This window comes from Astatotilapia calliptera, chromosome 15 (genome assembly GCF_900246225.1).
Source record: "Astatotilapia calliptera chromosome 15, fAstCal1.2, whole genome shotgun sequence".
Classification (NCBI taxonomy): Eukaryota; Metazoa; Chordata; class Actinopteri; order Cichliformes; family Cichlidae; genus Astatotilapia; species Astatotilapia calliptera.
The window spans coordinates 38,630,886-38,644,113 of record NC_039316.1 but is presented as its reverse complement, the minus strand read 5'-3'; the positions used below and the strand labels follow the sequence as shown (position 1 = coordinate 38,644,113).

The 13,228-nt window shown below is 41.7% G+C and overlaps 1 protein-coding gene across 27 annotated transcripts in view; it reads left to right on the top strand.

Moving 5' to 3' along the window:
• The window catches only part of ptprfa (protein tyrosine phosphatase receptor type Fa), a 361,887-nt gene that overhangs the window by 276,755 nt on the left and 71,904 nt on the right, over positions 1-13,228 (top strand). For 20 of the 27 annotated variants that reach the window (XM_026143460.1, XM_026143466.1, XM_026143465.1 and 17 more), the window contains 4 exons: positions 9,470-9,587; positions 10,591-11,172; positions 12,490-12,599; positions 12,747-13,003. In XM_026143460.1, the coding sequence (XP_025999245.1) occupies positions 9,470-9,587; positions 10,591-11,172; positions 12,490-12,599; positions 12,747-13,003 (1,067 nt within the window). The remainder of the gene's footprint in view (positions 1-9,469; positions 9,588-10,590; positions 11,173-12,489; positions 12,600-12,746; positions 13,004-13,228) is intronic. The other 7 variants (XM_026143474.1, XM_026143473.1, XM_026143480.1 and 4 more) reach the window with 1 other exon arrangement.

The window sequence follows — 13,228 nt, the reverse complement described above, 5'->3', positions numbered from 1 at the left end:
AATCCTTAGCAATAATGTTCGTAGAAATTCAGACAAAGACCTGAGAAACATGACAAAATACAACAATGCAACCCATTCAATATTATTGTACTGTGAGATATGATATCAGATATGATAGTTATCTATTTAAGAAAGAGGGGGGGGGCAGGAGGGGGAAGAGAATAAAGATATGATGCACCAATGCAGACCAGTTCATTGCTATTAAGAAGTTGGATATGGTTATTGTCCGTGAGAGGGGGGCAGAGAGTTCAGGAGCCTCACGCAGAGAAGAACGGCTGCTGCTGCATCATCATCCTCATCATTTCTGCTACACTGGCAGGGCTAGGGGCCAGGACTCTCCTCTTCGGGTTTTTGGGGATGTTGCTAACTCCGGGTCCGATAACAGGCACCACACCCGCAGTAGATGTGCTCGGTGTGAGGTCTCGCAGCAAGCTATCAAATACGGCGCATTTCTCGGCTTTTAAAAAAACGCTATGTGTCGCCAGGTGTTTCATCAGATTCGAGGTGTTACCTCCTTTGACAGTATCACAGTATCAGCTTAAAGCACTTGTTGCTGCTGAGTTTGCATCTTTTGCTGTGAAGTACAGCCAGACTTTTGCGCTGCTTTTCGGTCTGGTTACTACCGTTTATGTCAGAACCAGTGCCATCATGGCACCGGATACCGGTACCCATCCCTAGTCAGCACTGTTATTGCTGATTGGTCATGTTTTCTTTAAGGCTTAAGGATCGAATTGCACGACTGTGCAGTCACCTCTGTATGCTCCACTGTTGGATAGGCCAGTTCAGAGTGCAGCAGTGGCGTTATTCTGCTTTCATAAATGATTAATGAAGAAGAAAACACAGACAGACCACCCAAAAACAGAATGTGCAGGTGAAATGTAATTTAACTTTACATCAGTACCAAATTCTAATCTTGACTTTATCCTTTCTGTCTCCTCATCAGCGTCTCCATCTACACATTTTCATCTCTGTCTCTGCTCTGAGCACAACCTCGGGAAAAGCTATGACATCTAAAGTGTAGATGAGTCTTTTTTTATGGCGCAGAATACTAAGCATGAGGAGATGCCAGCAATACAAGACATAAAATTATTTAAATCCTTCTCCCTATTGTCTGTCTCATAGCTTATGTTTATGGTGCCTGCATTGTTCAGATGGAATAACAATGCGGTTTTACTGCTGATACAGTTGGTTCAGGCTATGGATGTAGTGCTGCAGGTTTTTGAATTTTTTCAAGCAACATCTAGTTTCCATCCCCATGGTGTTGTTTAGTTGGTTCTTGTGCAGATTCATCAGTTATTGACCATGAAACACAATCCAGTGGCACAAAGAACACAAGCGGGAGATTTTTCTATTTTCTATTCCTTTCAATTCAACACAAAATGCTTCAAAAATAATAATAATTCTAATATTAGTAACAGTGTGAGTGAAAATGTGAGCCTCAGTTGATTTCAGCACATTTGTGGCTAGAGACTTGTCAATGGCATAAAGTTGTTTTTTTCATACACTTTGTCGCTTCAGTTTTTAACTTAGTTTTTTAGCTCTCAGCAATAAAAAGCTGACGGGGGTCCTGCTGGGCAGCAGGTGGCCGGGCGGGTGGCATAGAGACCCAAGTTTGTTAATGTGGTGACACAGGAGTTTGATGTGTGTATCTGCTCGGAGGCTGAGAGGGAGCACGGGCAGTATTTTCTTTTTTGTTGTTGTTGTTTCTGTGATAAAATGAAGAACAGTCACAGTGATTTCATAAGTGTCAAAATGTTCTATTGGCAAATAATAAAAACTTACCTGGGCTATGGTGCCACTGCCAAAACGTTTGTCCATCACTGCACACAAGCTTCAGACGTAAACATCCATGTTTTCATGTCACAGTGTTACAACGGAAAGAACTTCCTGTCATGTTTTAAAGACCTCCTAGTTTCATAGAGCTCTTTGCTCTCAGACCGCAACGTTTCCAGATTTTTAGTCAAATCTGGTTGTGATGTAAAACTAGAAAAACATTTATAGTAACTTTCTAGAAACTCTGGATGACTGTTAAAATAGTCATTTGAAATAGACATTAAAAATGGAAAAATCCGAAACGTCTGTGGTAACTAACACGAGAACAATCTGCGATTAACAAAATCACAAGTAATGGAAATATTCAGTTTTGAATGAACATTTAGGGCATCTATAAGTAGGTTTTTGTTTGCAGCTGTTTCGAGAAGTCTTTCCTCTGAGTTCTATGTAAACCTGCAACAGAATCTACAGCTGTCTACTTGATCTGTTTACTAAAGTGTGCATGGATGCATTCCCATAACTTCTTCATCAAAATGGTCAATAGCCCCTTTGTTAAAAAAATGTAAAAATATTACCTGCCTCTAGATTTACTATCAGATAATGTACACAATGCATAATGGCAAGTGATTTTGTTCTATGGCTGTGTCTGATATTAAAATGAAACTGACCTGGTTTTAAATGATCCATAACATTGATGAAGAACCATCAATGTTAAGTAAACGATGGCTGAAAAAAGCTTTGCATATCTTAGTTATTTTTCTGAATACATCTATATCTGTAAAATCCAGGAAAAACCATAGTAACTCACTAGAAACGGATTATTTCATTAAATTTATGTTTCTTTTTGGAAAAGCACCATAAATATTCATCTAGGCAACAAAGACAACAATGAATGAAATCAGGCACTTAATAGAGCAAACCTAGAGCACGCCTCAGTGTGTGATTCACATCCCCAAGTTGAGGAAACTGGGTTTATCTGGCAGGTGAGTCAGCGGCTCTGAATGTGCTGCCTGAGCGAATCGAGCTCTTTGCAAGAAAACACGAGTTTTCGTTATCGCCCTTCTTCTTAAATTGGAGCCCCTCATGAGCCTGGGCCAGACTCCCCTCATGAGTCGGCACTACAGAGGAGAGCACTCATTATTCACACATTACCTCCATTTCCACATGAAGTTTAAAGTGGCACCTGTTCCTCCTTCAGTCCCTGATCACTGTAGTGTTCCTGCTGAGCTGAACAAACATTCTGCTCTTCTGGCTGCGCTCCCTGTTTTTCATCAGTGGACTCATGAAGACTCAGCGGACTGCGTGAGTAGTCACAGTGCGTGTTGTGTGGACAGGGGTTATGGCGAGTGTGTTTTCTGTCACAGCATCCCATGATCTCTGTGTGGGTACTAACACAATTATTTTCCACCTACCTTTCTCTTCAGTTAGCAGTCTAAAGAAGAAGAAGCCTGATGGCGCTCGGCAGCTACAAAACCAAGTAGTAACATTTTCTCAGTTATACCTGATGTAAGCAAGATATCTTAGATCTCTGCTTTTCAGTTTAGTTAATTAAGGTGTTCGAGTGATCGCAATACATTTTTATATAATGCCAATGCAAGGCTGTATATTTATTGCACAGATATCAGTATGTTGTAGAATTGCACAACAGATGCAGACGGCATTTTGCTAATTAGGCTAATAGGTTTAATTCAACCCAACCTCGTACGGCCATATTAGAGGACTCCAAATCTAAACCATATATAGTGACAATGTGGTGAAAAGTGTAGGGTTAGTGAAAGTGACCAAAGGTCACATGTGAATATTGAAAAAACAAACAAATTCAAATTTCTTATCCACAAGAGGGAAAACCAATCTAACAAGAGTCTGAGAACTGCCTTTGTTCATAATTTAAAACAAATGATCACAAATGTGTAACGATTTAAAATTTGAGACTATTTTCAAATCTTAATTTAATTTAATAAGTTGACAGCTTTTCGGGTCAGAGAGGAGACTGGCAGACGGTGGCGTAAACCTTCACAGCCTTTACAGATGTGTTGGTGAAAACCAGGGTGGCACCTGTGGCAGCTGCTCACAGTGTGTGTTTGTATGTGTGTGCGTGCACGTACATGTTTGGTGTGGGTGTCTTATTGGTGTGTTTCTTGAATCACAGCCTCCCAGTCTTTGAAGGAATGCAGCTGTAAATACTCTGTTGACTTTATTCTGCAAGTAAAGTCGGGCTCGTGGTTTCACTGTTGGTTTTCTGAGCCAGCAAAGGGATCTCTGTTTAGCTGACATACTGTTACTGAACACACACAATATTCTAGACTCTGCAGCAGTAATTGTCAAACAAGTGCTCAGTGTCTCCTGCTGCCTCACATCACATTGTTATTTTATTGAATGTGGAATCTGTGTAACGCAGACGTCTGCTTTATGCTACCTTCCATCCAATAAAGAGTGTCTGCTTATTTATTCTACTTGAATGCAGCTGCTGTTGGTTTATTCTGCAATCCAAATCCACAGAGACATCAGTGCATACTGCTTTTGTTTGTGAGCATGAAAAGTACAGTGCTTCCCTTCCAGCTCTCTGCTCCATTCCTTCTCTGCAGTGCCCATCACAATAGTGTTGTAAGTCTGTGCACCGGTGCAGCAGACACACAGTCCCATAGTTCAAGAGTAAACTAGATGTTTGTGTCTACCTGTAGTGCAAAGCACGGGGCTTATTGTTGAAGGATTACAGGGAGTTGGGGCTCAGTTTGTACTGCTGTAAATGGATTTTCTTTTACATATTTTGTTCTGTGGTGTGTGCTCTGTGGGCTATGTGTTCACGCTTTGACCTCACTTACAGTCTGTGTAAGATTGTCTTATTTGCACTAGGCAGACACATCAAATCAGTGCATACACAACACGCTGCTGTTTTGTGGCTCCTATTGCGTCATTTCTCATGCAAGAAGCGAGGTCCTCAACATTTGTGCACCTATTCTTGTCCAAACCTGTTAGAAGCTGAGACAGAGAGAAATTTAAAGACCGTTTGCAGGTAACTGATTTTTGCAATTTGAAAAATCATGTAGAATTGTTTTTATAAATGACAAAGGTCTGATACTACACAATACTAGAGACTAGAATCAGCAGACACTGTTTCTGCAATAGCTGCTGTCTGAAAGAAATATTTTCAGCCTCTTGTGGTTAGTTTGGGAAAGTGGAAAATGCGTTTTGATTGCATTCTCAGTCGTGCACCTTGCCTGTGCTCTGGTGACTCACTGTAAATGACTGTAGGCACAGTCAGACGTATTGCATCTGTGCTCTGACTAAACAGTGACATCACTTATTCTTCACAGCGTTGATGCTTCCTTTCATAATATTACATCATATTGATGAGCTAACAGCTTGTTAGTGAGTTTCTAATGAAGTAGAATTAATGGAAAATAAACTGAAGGAAGTTCTTCAAAAGCAGGCTCGGTGTAACCCGGCATTGAGCAACATTTTAGATTCTTTTAGATCCTTTTTGGGACAAAACTAATTTAGGTTTCAACTTCATTGCTACTGTTCACTATTAAGTACTTATTAAATACTCAGTTATTACAGTGGAGCTCTCCACAAGCACAGACTGCAAAGGAAAATAAAGTTCACATTTAAGAACACGCCGGCTGCTCTCTGTGGACCTGTACATTATTGATGACATACATTTATTAATAACAGGGTGAAAACAACAGTCGGTGGTTCTGCTTCTTTTTCTTTGTGGTTATGTGTTTGTATTGTTTCTTTGTTTTTTTTACCTTTATAAAATATGGTTCTTGGATTTAAACGAAAAGCCACGTTTGTATGTGCTTGTGGAAACAGTGCCTTGGTTGCTTAGTGTTACCTGCCAGCATGTACTTACTTCTCTGCTAATACTTTACAGGTAAACTGAAATTAAAAACAATTTCAAGCATATCAGAATTATGAACAGTCAACAGAATGTGCAGAAAGAACCACTGCAAATCTAAAATATGTATTCAATTTCATTTTAATTCAGTTCAACTTTATTTGTATAGTAAAAGCCTACAATAATAACTATGCAGTATTGTTGTAGGGCCAGGCAGCACTTTTGTGTAATACCAATTTCTACCACATGTTGGCGCTTCAAGTCACTGTAAGTTTTGTTTTGTAGGAATCAACACATTTTTATTTACAATATCAGGGGAAAAAGCAGCTGTTGAGGAAATGTTGGAAGGATTAAAAAGAAAACTATAGCAGCACATTTCTAAACATATTTAACTACCAAATGGTAAAATGCCACCGAGCGATGAAAGCTCTGGTTCAGAGCTTCACAGAGTAATTACAAAATGTACTTTTAAGACTATCGTGCCTTTAAGCCAGCTTTCTTCTTGATTGGCCCTCATAAATAGAAGCTTTGACCAGAATGAGGGACCGTCGGGCCAGAGCTGTGCGTCTGAGATGAGAGATATGATGTCCTCTCTGCTGACATCACACAGAGCCAAACCGTGTTAAACTGTGAAGACGAGTCGTTCAGATGACCCTGCCATCCATAGTTCTGCACAGTGGAAAGAGCCACTCGCCACATCTGCCCCTGAGAGGCCCTGTCCACGGGGTAACACTCATTTCAGACCCATCCTTCCAATTTCTGTTGTAATGAAGAGCAAAGCTGAAACACTCATTAAATTTTTCATAGCGCATGAGTTTTCCCTTTAACTGGATTGAAACCAAAAAAGAAGTCTCTAAAACGTTTTAATTATTTCGACTTCATATTTTATTTATTCAGTAAGCTGTGCCTGTTTTATTTAAATGGGTCAGTTATTTCGAGGAACAACTCCTTTCAAACTCTACACAATTAACCCAGAGTCGTTTCTCTAAGAGATTAAACCCCAACACGAACACCTTATAATGCTCCAGCAATAGAAATACTTTGTGCATTTACTGTTGAGCACAAGTTTCCCTCTGCAACGGTTCAATACGTCAGTCCAGCACAGGTAATAAATAATGCAACCTACACAATACTTAAACGGAGAGTGGCCAGAAAGGCTATTGCTTAAAGGGACTTTCATTCCCAGCTTCAAATTTTAGTTCTTGTGTCCGTCCGTCCCCCCCAAACCCTAAGCCCACATTCTTCTGTTTGGCTGCATAAGGTTTGAGCAGTAGAGCGTCTTGATGACCACATAAGAGATCTCTCTCTTTGACAACACACAGAAAAAAAAAGTAGTGTGAAACTGAGCAGGAAAAAGCAGTGTGAAGCCTGACCTTTTATCTCACAGCGATTACTTGTACAAATGTCCTTATTGGAAACTTTGGCCATGTCTAATGAGCATCCACTGCTAGAACAAAGAGGAATATGTCCAGTTTAAATTGGGTAAGGAAGCCCAGCCCTTGAACAAAGGTCTAGCTGTATGCTTCCAGAGCCATGGCTAACAAGCTTGCAGACTGTTAGCTCAGCTTCCCTAGCTGCCATCTAAAGCATCAAATTGATCAAATTCCTAAATGTAACATGCTGACTGTGGGTGTTGTTGAAGGGTCTCCAGCATCCACTGAAATATCAGGCACACGTGTCCTTCCCTCTTCATGTGAGGAAGAATCCGCGCAGTGTGCGAACTGCTAATGCGCTTTTGTAGTGGATTTGTTCCCAACATTAGTGGAATCTCCCCCACTGGTGATGGAGGTTGAAAAGACAAGGAGGTGGAGGACAGCAGCGTTTGATGTCTGACACACAGGAAGTCACTGCCGATTGATTGGCTCCCGTTAAAGCAGACGCTCCCCTCATAGGAGAGATGTCTCATGTCTTAATGTAAAGTGTATCATCTGTTCAGTCCCTGGGAATTCATCCCTGCAGACTCCTGCTCGCACTGCGTTTGAAAGACAGATGAAAGACCAATTTGATTTTTTTTTCTCCCCATTTCAAAAGCAAGAAAATCTCTGGCAACAAAAGTGGAAAGGAATAGCAGCAGATTAAAATAATGAGGCTTTTAGAGGACTTCAGTAGCTTCACATGAGTCGCATTTCTCTCTCATCTTTCACCTTCTTTGCCCTGCAGAGAACACAGGAAGGAGGGAAACATCTTAACTCTTTACGCCCCGGCTGAATTCAGTTTTGTACGTCTCTGCTCTTAAATTAGCAGAAGACACCCCTTTTAAATATCCAGTGGTAGATATTAAACTGCCTGCCACAGAATAATAATTAGAGTGGTGGTTGTTTCTGGAACACCCCCCCTTTTCCTTTGGCAGCGCTTTGCTAATTTGCAGTGACATCTCCGTGGCTCAGCAGCCCCTGGGCTGTAGGCAGAGGCACGGTCATGATGGGCAAAATGGAACCCACTGGGCATTCTTTACTGGAACTATCAACCCCCGCACACACTCGCAGCTACACCACTTTCCCGCTGCCATTTTTCTCTCATCACACGCTCCTTCATCTCTGCAGCTCTGCTCCACTCAGCACTCAGGAGTAGAAAGCAGTCCTCTGCTATCTGAGAAAAGTGGACCTTTTTCGTGCCTCTTCATGGACTCGCGGCAGTTGACAGGCCGTACATGTGGCTATATTAACGCGGCTGGACGAGCACGTTCGAACATGTAGCCTAATGTGCATGGCAGAGATTCTCCTGAGACGAGTTTCTTTGAGAGGTCTTTATCATAAAACACATTTGAGTTAATATTGCTGACAGTGACTGTTTTGTATACTTGGAGAAGGCTTATGTTCTGTGGGTAGATTACTGGAAGGCATCAGATCCTCGTAAAACAAAGTGAGAGCTGTGTTCAGGTCCTTGGCACTAAGTCCTCCACATTTTCAGGGGATGTTTTCGTTGTCTGTGATTTGAACCACACGGTCGCACCGTTGCTTTTTGTAAATGATATGGTTTTGTTGGCTTTGACAGAAGGTGACCTTCTGTATGTGATGTGGGGCTTTGCAGCTGGGTTGAGCGTCAGCATCTTCAAGTCTGAGTATGGTGTGAGATGAACAGGCTGAGCAGTGCAGCATCAGCATCGTGTTACGTAGCGCACTTTTGTCAGACGCCATCTGTCTTTTGGCTTTGGCTCCTTGATGCAGGATCGGACACCAAGAAATAACGCTGTCGTATCAGATCGCTAGAAAGCCGGAGGTTGATGGTGGTTGGTGGTCACTGAGTAATCAGCCAGGAGACCATCGCTTGTTGTTGTGCTCATTGACTGCCTCGTTCTTTTGTTGCTGTCACTCACTGGTTAGGTGGACCTACTAACAAAATGGTTTTATGTTCTAGTTTGAATTATCTAACTGGACAAACAGCAGGTATGTTTTCATTATCTTCTCATGACTCGTTTCTTCAAAGAGAAGATCAGGATTCTGGATTCAACGTCCATAAACTGCATCTGTGCAGTTACCAGTTAAAGAAGAATAGAAATAAAAGAAAAACAGATAATGAAACGGGGAACAATCTCTGAAGAACCTTCGTTTCCAAAAGCCTTTTGTAGCACTCGGTGCTGATGTGCAGTGATGGTATACTGGAGTGTTGTGAACAGGTTGGTGTTCGGGTGGTGTGGAAATGTCAGAATACCTTGAGTGGTGGAAATGTGAAGCTGATGCATGTGTTGTGTGCTTCAGTTACTCAGTGCACTAAATTTTCTGCCAATTGAACTGAAGCTGTTGTCTCAACTTGAATTTTGTTGCCCTTTCGTCTGTTTTTTCCATCCTCTCTTCATCTTTGTCTCCGTTTCTCTTCCTCCTCCTCTTTTCTTCCCCGTGTCTCTGTGCTGAGCAGGAGGCCTTTATAGCAGGTCTGCTCCCAGAAACAACCTATTCTGTGACTGTGGCTGCATATACTACCAAGGGTGACGGAGCTCGCAGCAAGGCCAAGGTGGCCACCACCACAGGAGCAGGTGTGTGTGTTGCATACAACTAATACAACAAATCTGAGGCCATATCTTGATCACATTCCTGCTTGTTTTCTAATATGTCTCCATTTAATACCTTTCAGGAGTTTTTTTTAGTCCTGCGTAGTCTGATTTTTTCTGTTTGTCTGATTTTGATAATAATATGAGCTAATGTTGGCTCCATTTTACGTTTAGCTCGGTATCATCCTGAAAGAGCTTCTTAAACGGTTTTGCAAATAGGCAAACAGCTGCATTCTTATATAAAAGATCTTGAAATCTTGCTTTTTGCCACAGAAACAGTAAAATTTCTAAACCTAAGTCACAACTTTGGGTGCTCACACTGTTGCTTTTGAGTTTTCCTCAAAATGTACTCTAGAATACTTGGCTGCCCCAAGTCAACACAAGTCAGCACAAGTCAACACAAGTCAACACTCATTACATCCTCGATAGAACGGGCGGGGCAAGTACACACAGAGGCATTTGTAGCATGCTCGACTTCTTTGAGTTGGAATTGACAGATGATATTTCACAAGAACTAAAGTAAACCCAAGTATACTGAGAAGCAGGTCTTGTTTTTTAAACCAGATGTCATTAGCAATGAGCAGATTGTACTAAGAGTCCAACAGCACTGCACACAAAGCCCCTCTGAAAAGCATTCCTTACTTTGTCTGTTTCACTCCACCATAATTTACACATCAGAAAAATGAATTTTGCAAACAGACGTCTTTGCAACTTTGACTTCTTGTGGAGCCAGAAGAGTTGCCCCCTGCTGGTCATTAGGAACCCCGCCCCACACACACACACAAAAACACAGGTTTAAAGAGCTTTTTAGACTCAAAAGCTAGTCTGAATAACAGTCTTTGTTCTTCTGATAATAAAAAGTAGTGTGGCCTTTATGATGATCTCAAAAACAGGTCCTATACCTTCCAACCAGCTAAGAAAATAAGCTAGATCATATCTAAATGTGTCTTTCAGTGCTGAATATTTACAAATGTTTCCTGCATCGCAGTTCCTGGAAAGCCCACTATGATGATCAGCACCACCATCGGGAACACCGCTCTAATCCAGTGGCAGCCCCCTAAAGAAATGGTTGGGGAGCACATGGGATACCAGCTGCAGTACAAGAGAGCAGAGGAGGAAGCTTTCACCATTAAACACTTCAAGAAGACAGATGATCATTTCACAGTCACCGGCCTCCACAAGGGTGCCGTGTACATCTTCAAACTGTGTGCCAAAAACAGAGCAGGGAACGGGGAGGAGTATGTAAAAGAGATCAGCACCCCTGAGGACATTCCCAGCAGCTACCCGCAAAACCTGAGCGTGGTCGGCCTTACTGCAACTTCCACCAAACTGGCCTGGGACCCGCCTCCTCTGGCTGAAAGAAATGGGAAGATTGTGAAGTATGTGGTGATGTACCGAGACATTAACAGCCCGAACAACAGCACCAACGTTACCACAGATACACAGATGACCGTCTACGGTTTGCAGCCTGACACAACCTATGACATAAGAGTCCAAGCTTTCACCAGCAAGGGCGGAGGACCTATCAGCCCCAGCATCCAGAGCAGGACCATGTCCACCTCCATGCCAGGTGAGAACCACAGGCTTAGGTGCAGCTACTAAAAATCTCAGTGATCTCGACCTCAAGGTCAGAGCAAGTTTCTGAAAATCGTGTGAATGCAATAACTTGAGAACAAGATGAAACTGAAAGGAGGGTGAGGCTAGTCCCAGTATTATTTAGTTCTGTCCTCTACATAACTCAAAGAAATGTAGCAGAACTTCATCAGGGAAACAAATTATGTTCAGTTTCTACCCTTTTTTATTCCTGGGTTTTACTAGAGTAACTTTGTAAGATTCAAAGTGAAAATTAAAACGAGTTTAGACAGTAAGTAGAGTCACAAGTGACTTTACTCCACTGACAACTTGGAGAGTTTTTATTTATTTAATAACCATTGCCTCTAGCTGGCATTTGCAAACTGCAGCCCTGTAGGATTCTTCTCTAGAGATGTTAAACAAGGACTTTCTGGCCATATTTGATGCAGGAAGCAAGCAGCTAGTTCCTGTGAGTGTGTGTGAGTCTCACACTATTAAATCCACTTAGTTCACTAAGTTAGACCTCATTATAGCATACCATCTGAAAACAGTTAAAGATACACTTAAGTCCTGTGTGTTATTTATTACAATGATCTTTTCATTGGAAACCTTTTGAGATGAAAACCTCATGAAGCTGGTTATGATATTGACAAGTGTCACTAACGCACGCGAGGAATTTTAAATATGAAAAAAACTCATTTATATTTATATCATTTATGTTTGTTTACAGTTTCCTACATAGTCCATGTGTGTCATGTCATCTTTGCTCACTGCTATGATAGTTATTCGATATTATTTGGATATGAGGCATAAGCCTGGATTCTGTTGGTGCATCATGTAGTTACCTGCTGATTAGCATAAGTCACTAATTGGAGCACAAGCTTTCTTGACTGTTAGTACAATTACATGCACAGCAAGCAATATTGTTTTTCAGATAATTGCATTAAAATTCCAATTAAAGTTATCAAAACTGCAAGCTGGCATTAATCGAGCAGACATCTGTCAGCTGCACACATGTAAACGTTTTCATGCCACTGATAATGTACAGTTTATCCTTAATACAAATGAAACAAGTGAGTTGTATAAAAAATGTAGTGGCAGGCTTAAGTGGACATTAGAGAAACAGCAGTTTTTGGTCGTTTGTTATTGCCAAACACCTGTTTGTGCTTTTATAGATCATAAAATCATAAAAACTGTGCCGAGATCTATCTGGTAGTGTTCCCCGTAACTGTCTTGCTTTTCTTGCACCTCCTCATCAGCACTGAATCATCTCAGTCATATTCACAATCAAATTAACCACCTAATAATCATCCAGATCTTCCCTCAGTGTTTACCAAGAACTTTGGTGTGAAGGCTGTGACAAAGACCTCGGTCCTGCTGACCTGGGAAGTGCCAGAAACATACAAATCTCAAGTGCCTGTCAAGGTAAGCTCAGCGCTCTCTTTCATGCAGGCAGAAAACTGGTTGTTTTGGGTAAAACAGAGAGCTGGATATTGGTGACAGGCATCACAGTGATAATTATTACAGTAGTGCAAGGTGTAAATTAACCTCTATAACTCCATCCTGCTGTAGATTCTGTACAACCAGCAGAGTGTGGAGGTTCAAGGCAACCTGAAAAGGAAGCTGATCACACAGCTGCAGCCAGACACTGATTATTCGTTTGTGCTAATGAGCCGAGGGAATAGTGCTGGCGGCCTCCAGCAGCAGGTCTCCATCCGAACGGCTCCGGACCTTCTGACGGTGAAACCAGCTCAACACCATATAGATGTGGAGGAAGGTGGTAAAGTGACTATCAGCCTGCCGAAGGTCCCGGACGCAGCGGCTGTCAGGTCAGTGCTGACAGTTTGTCTGTTTTAACACTGACAGTTTCCATGACTGCTCCTCCATTTCCTCATCTCAGTATTACAGGGAGTGCAGAATTATTAGGCAAATGAGTATTTTGTCCACATCATCCTCTTCATGCATGTTGTCTTACTCCAAGCTGTATAGGCTCGAAAGCCTACTACCAATTAAGCATATTAGGTGATGTGCATCTCTGTAATGAGAAGGGGTGT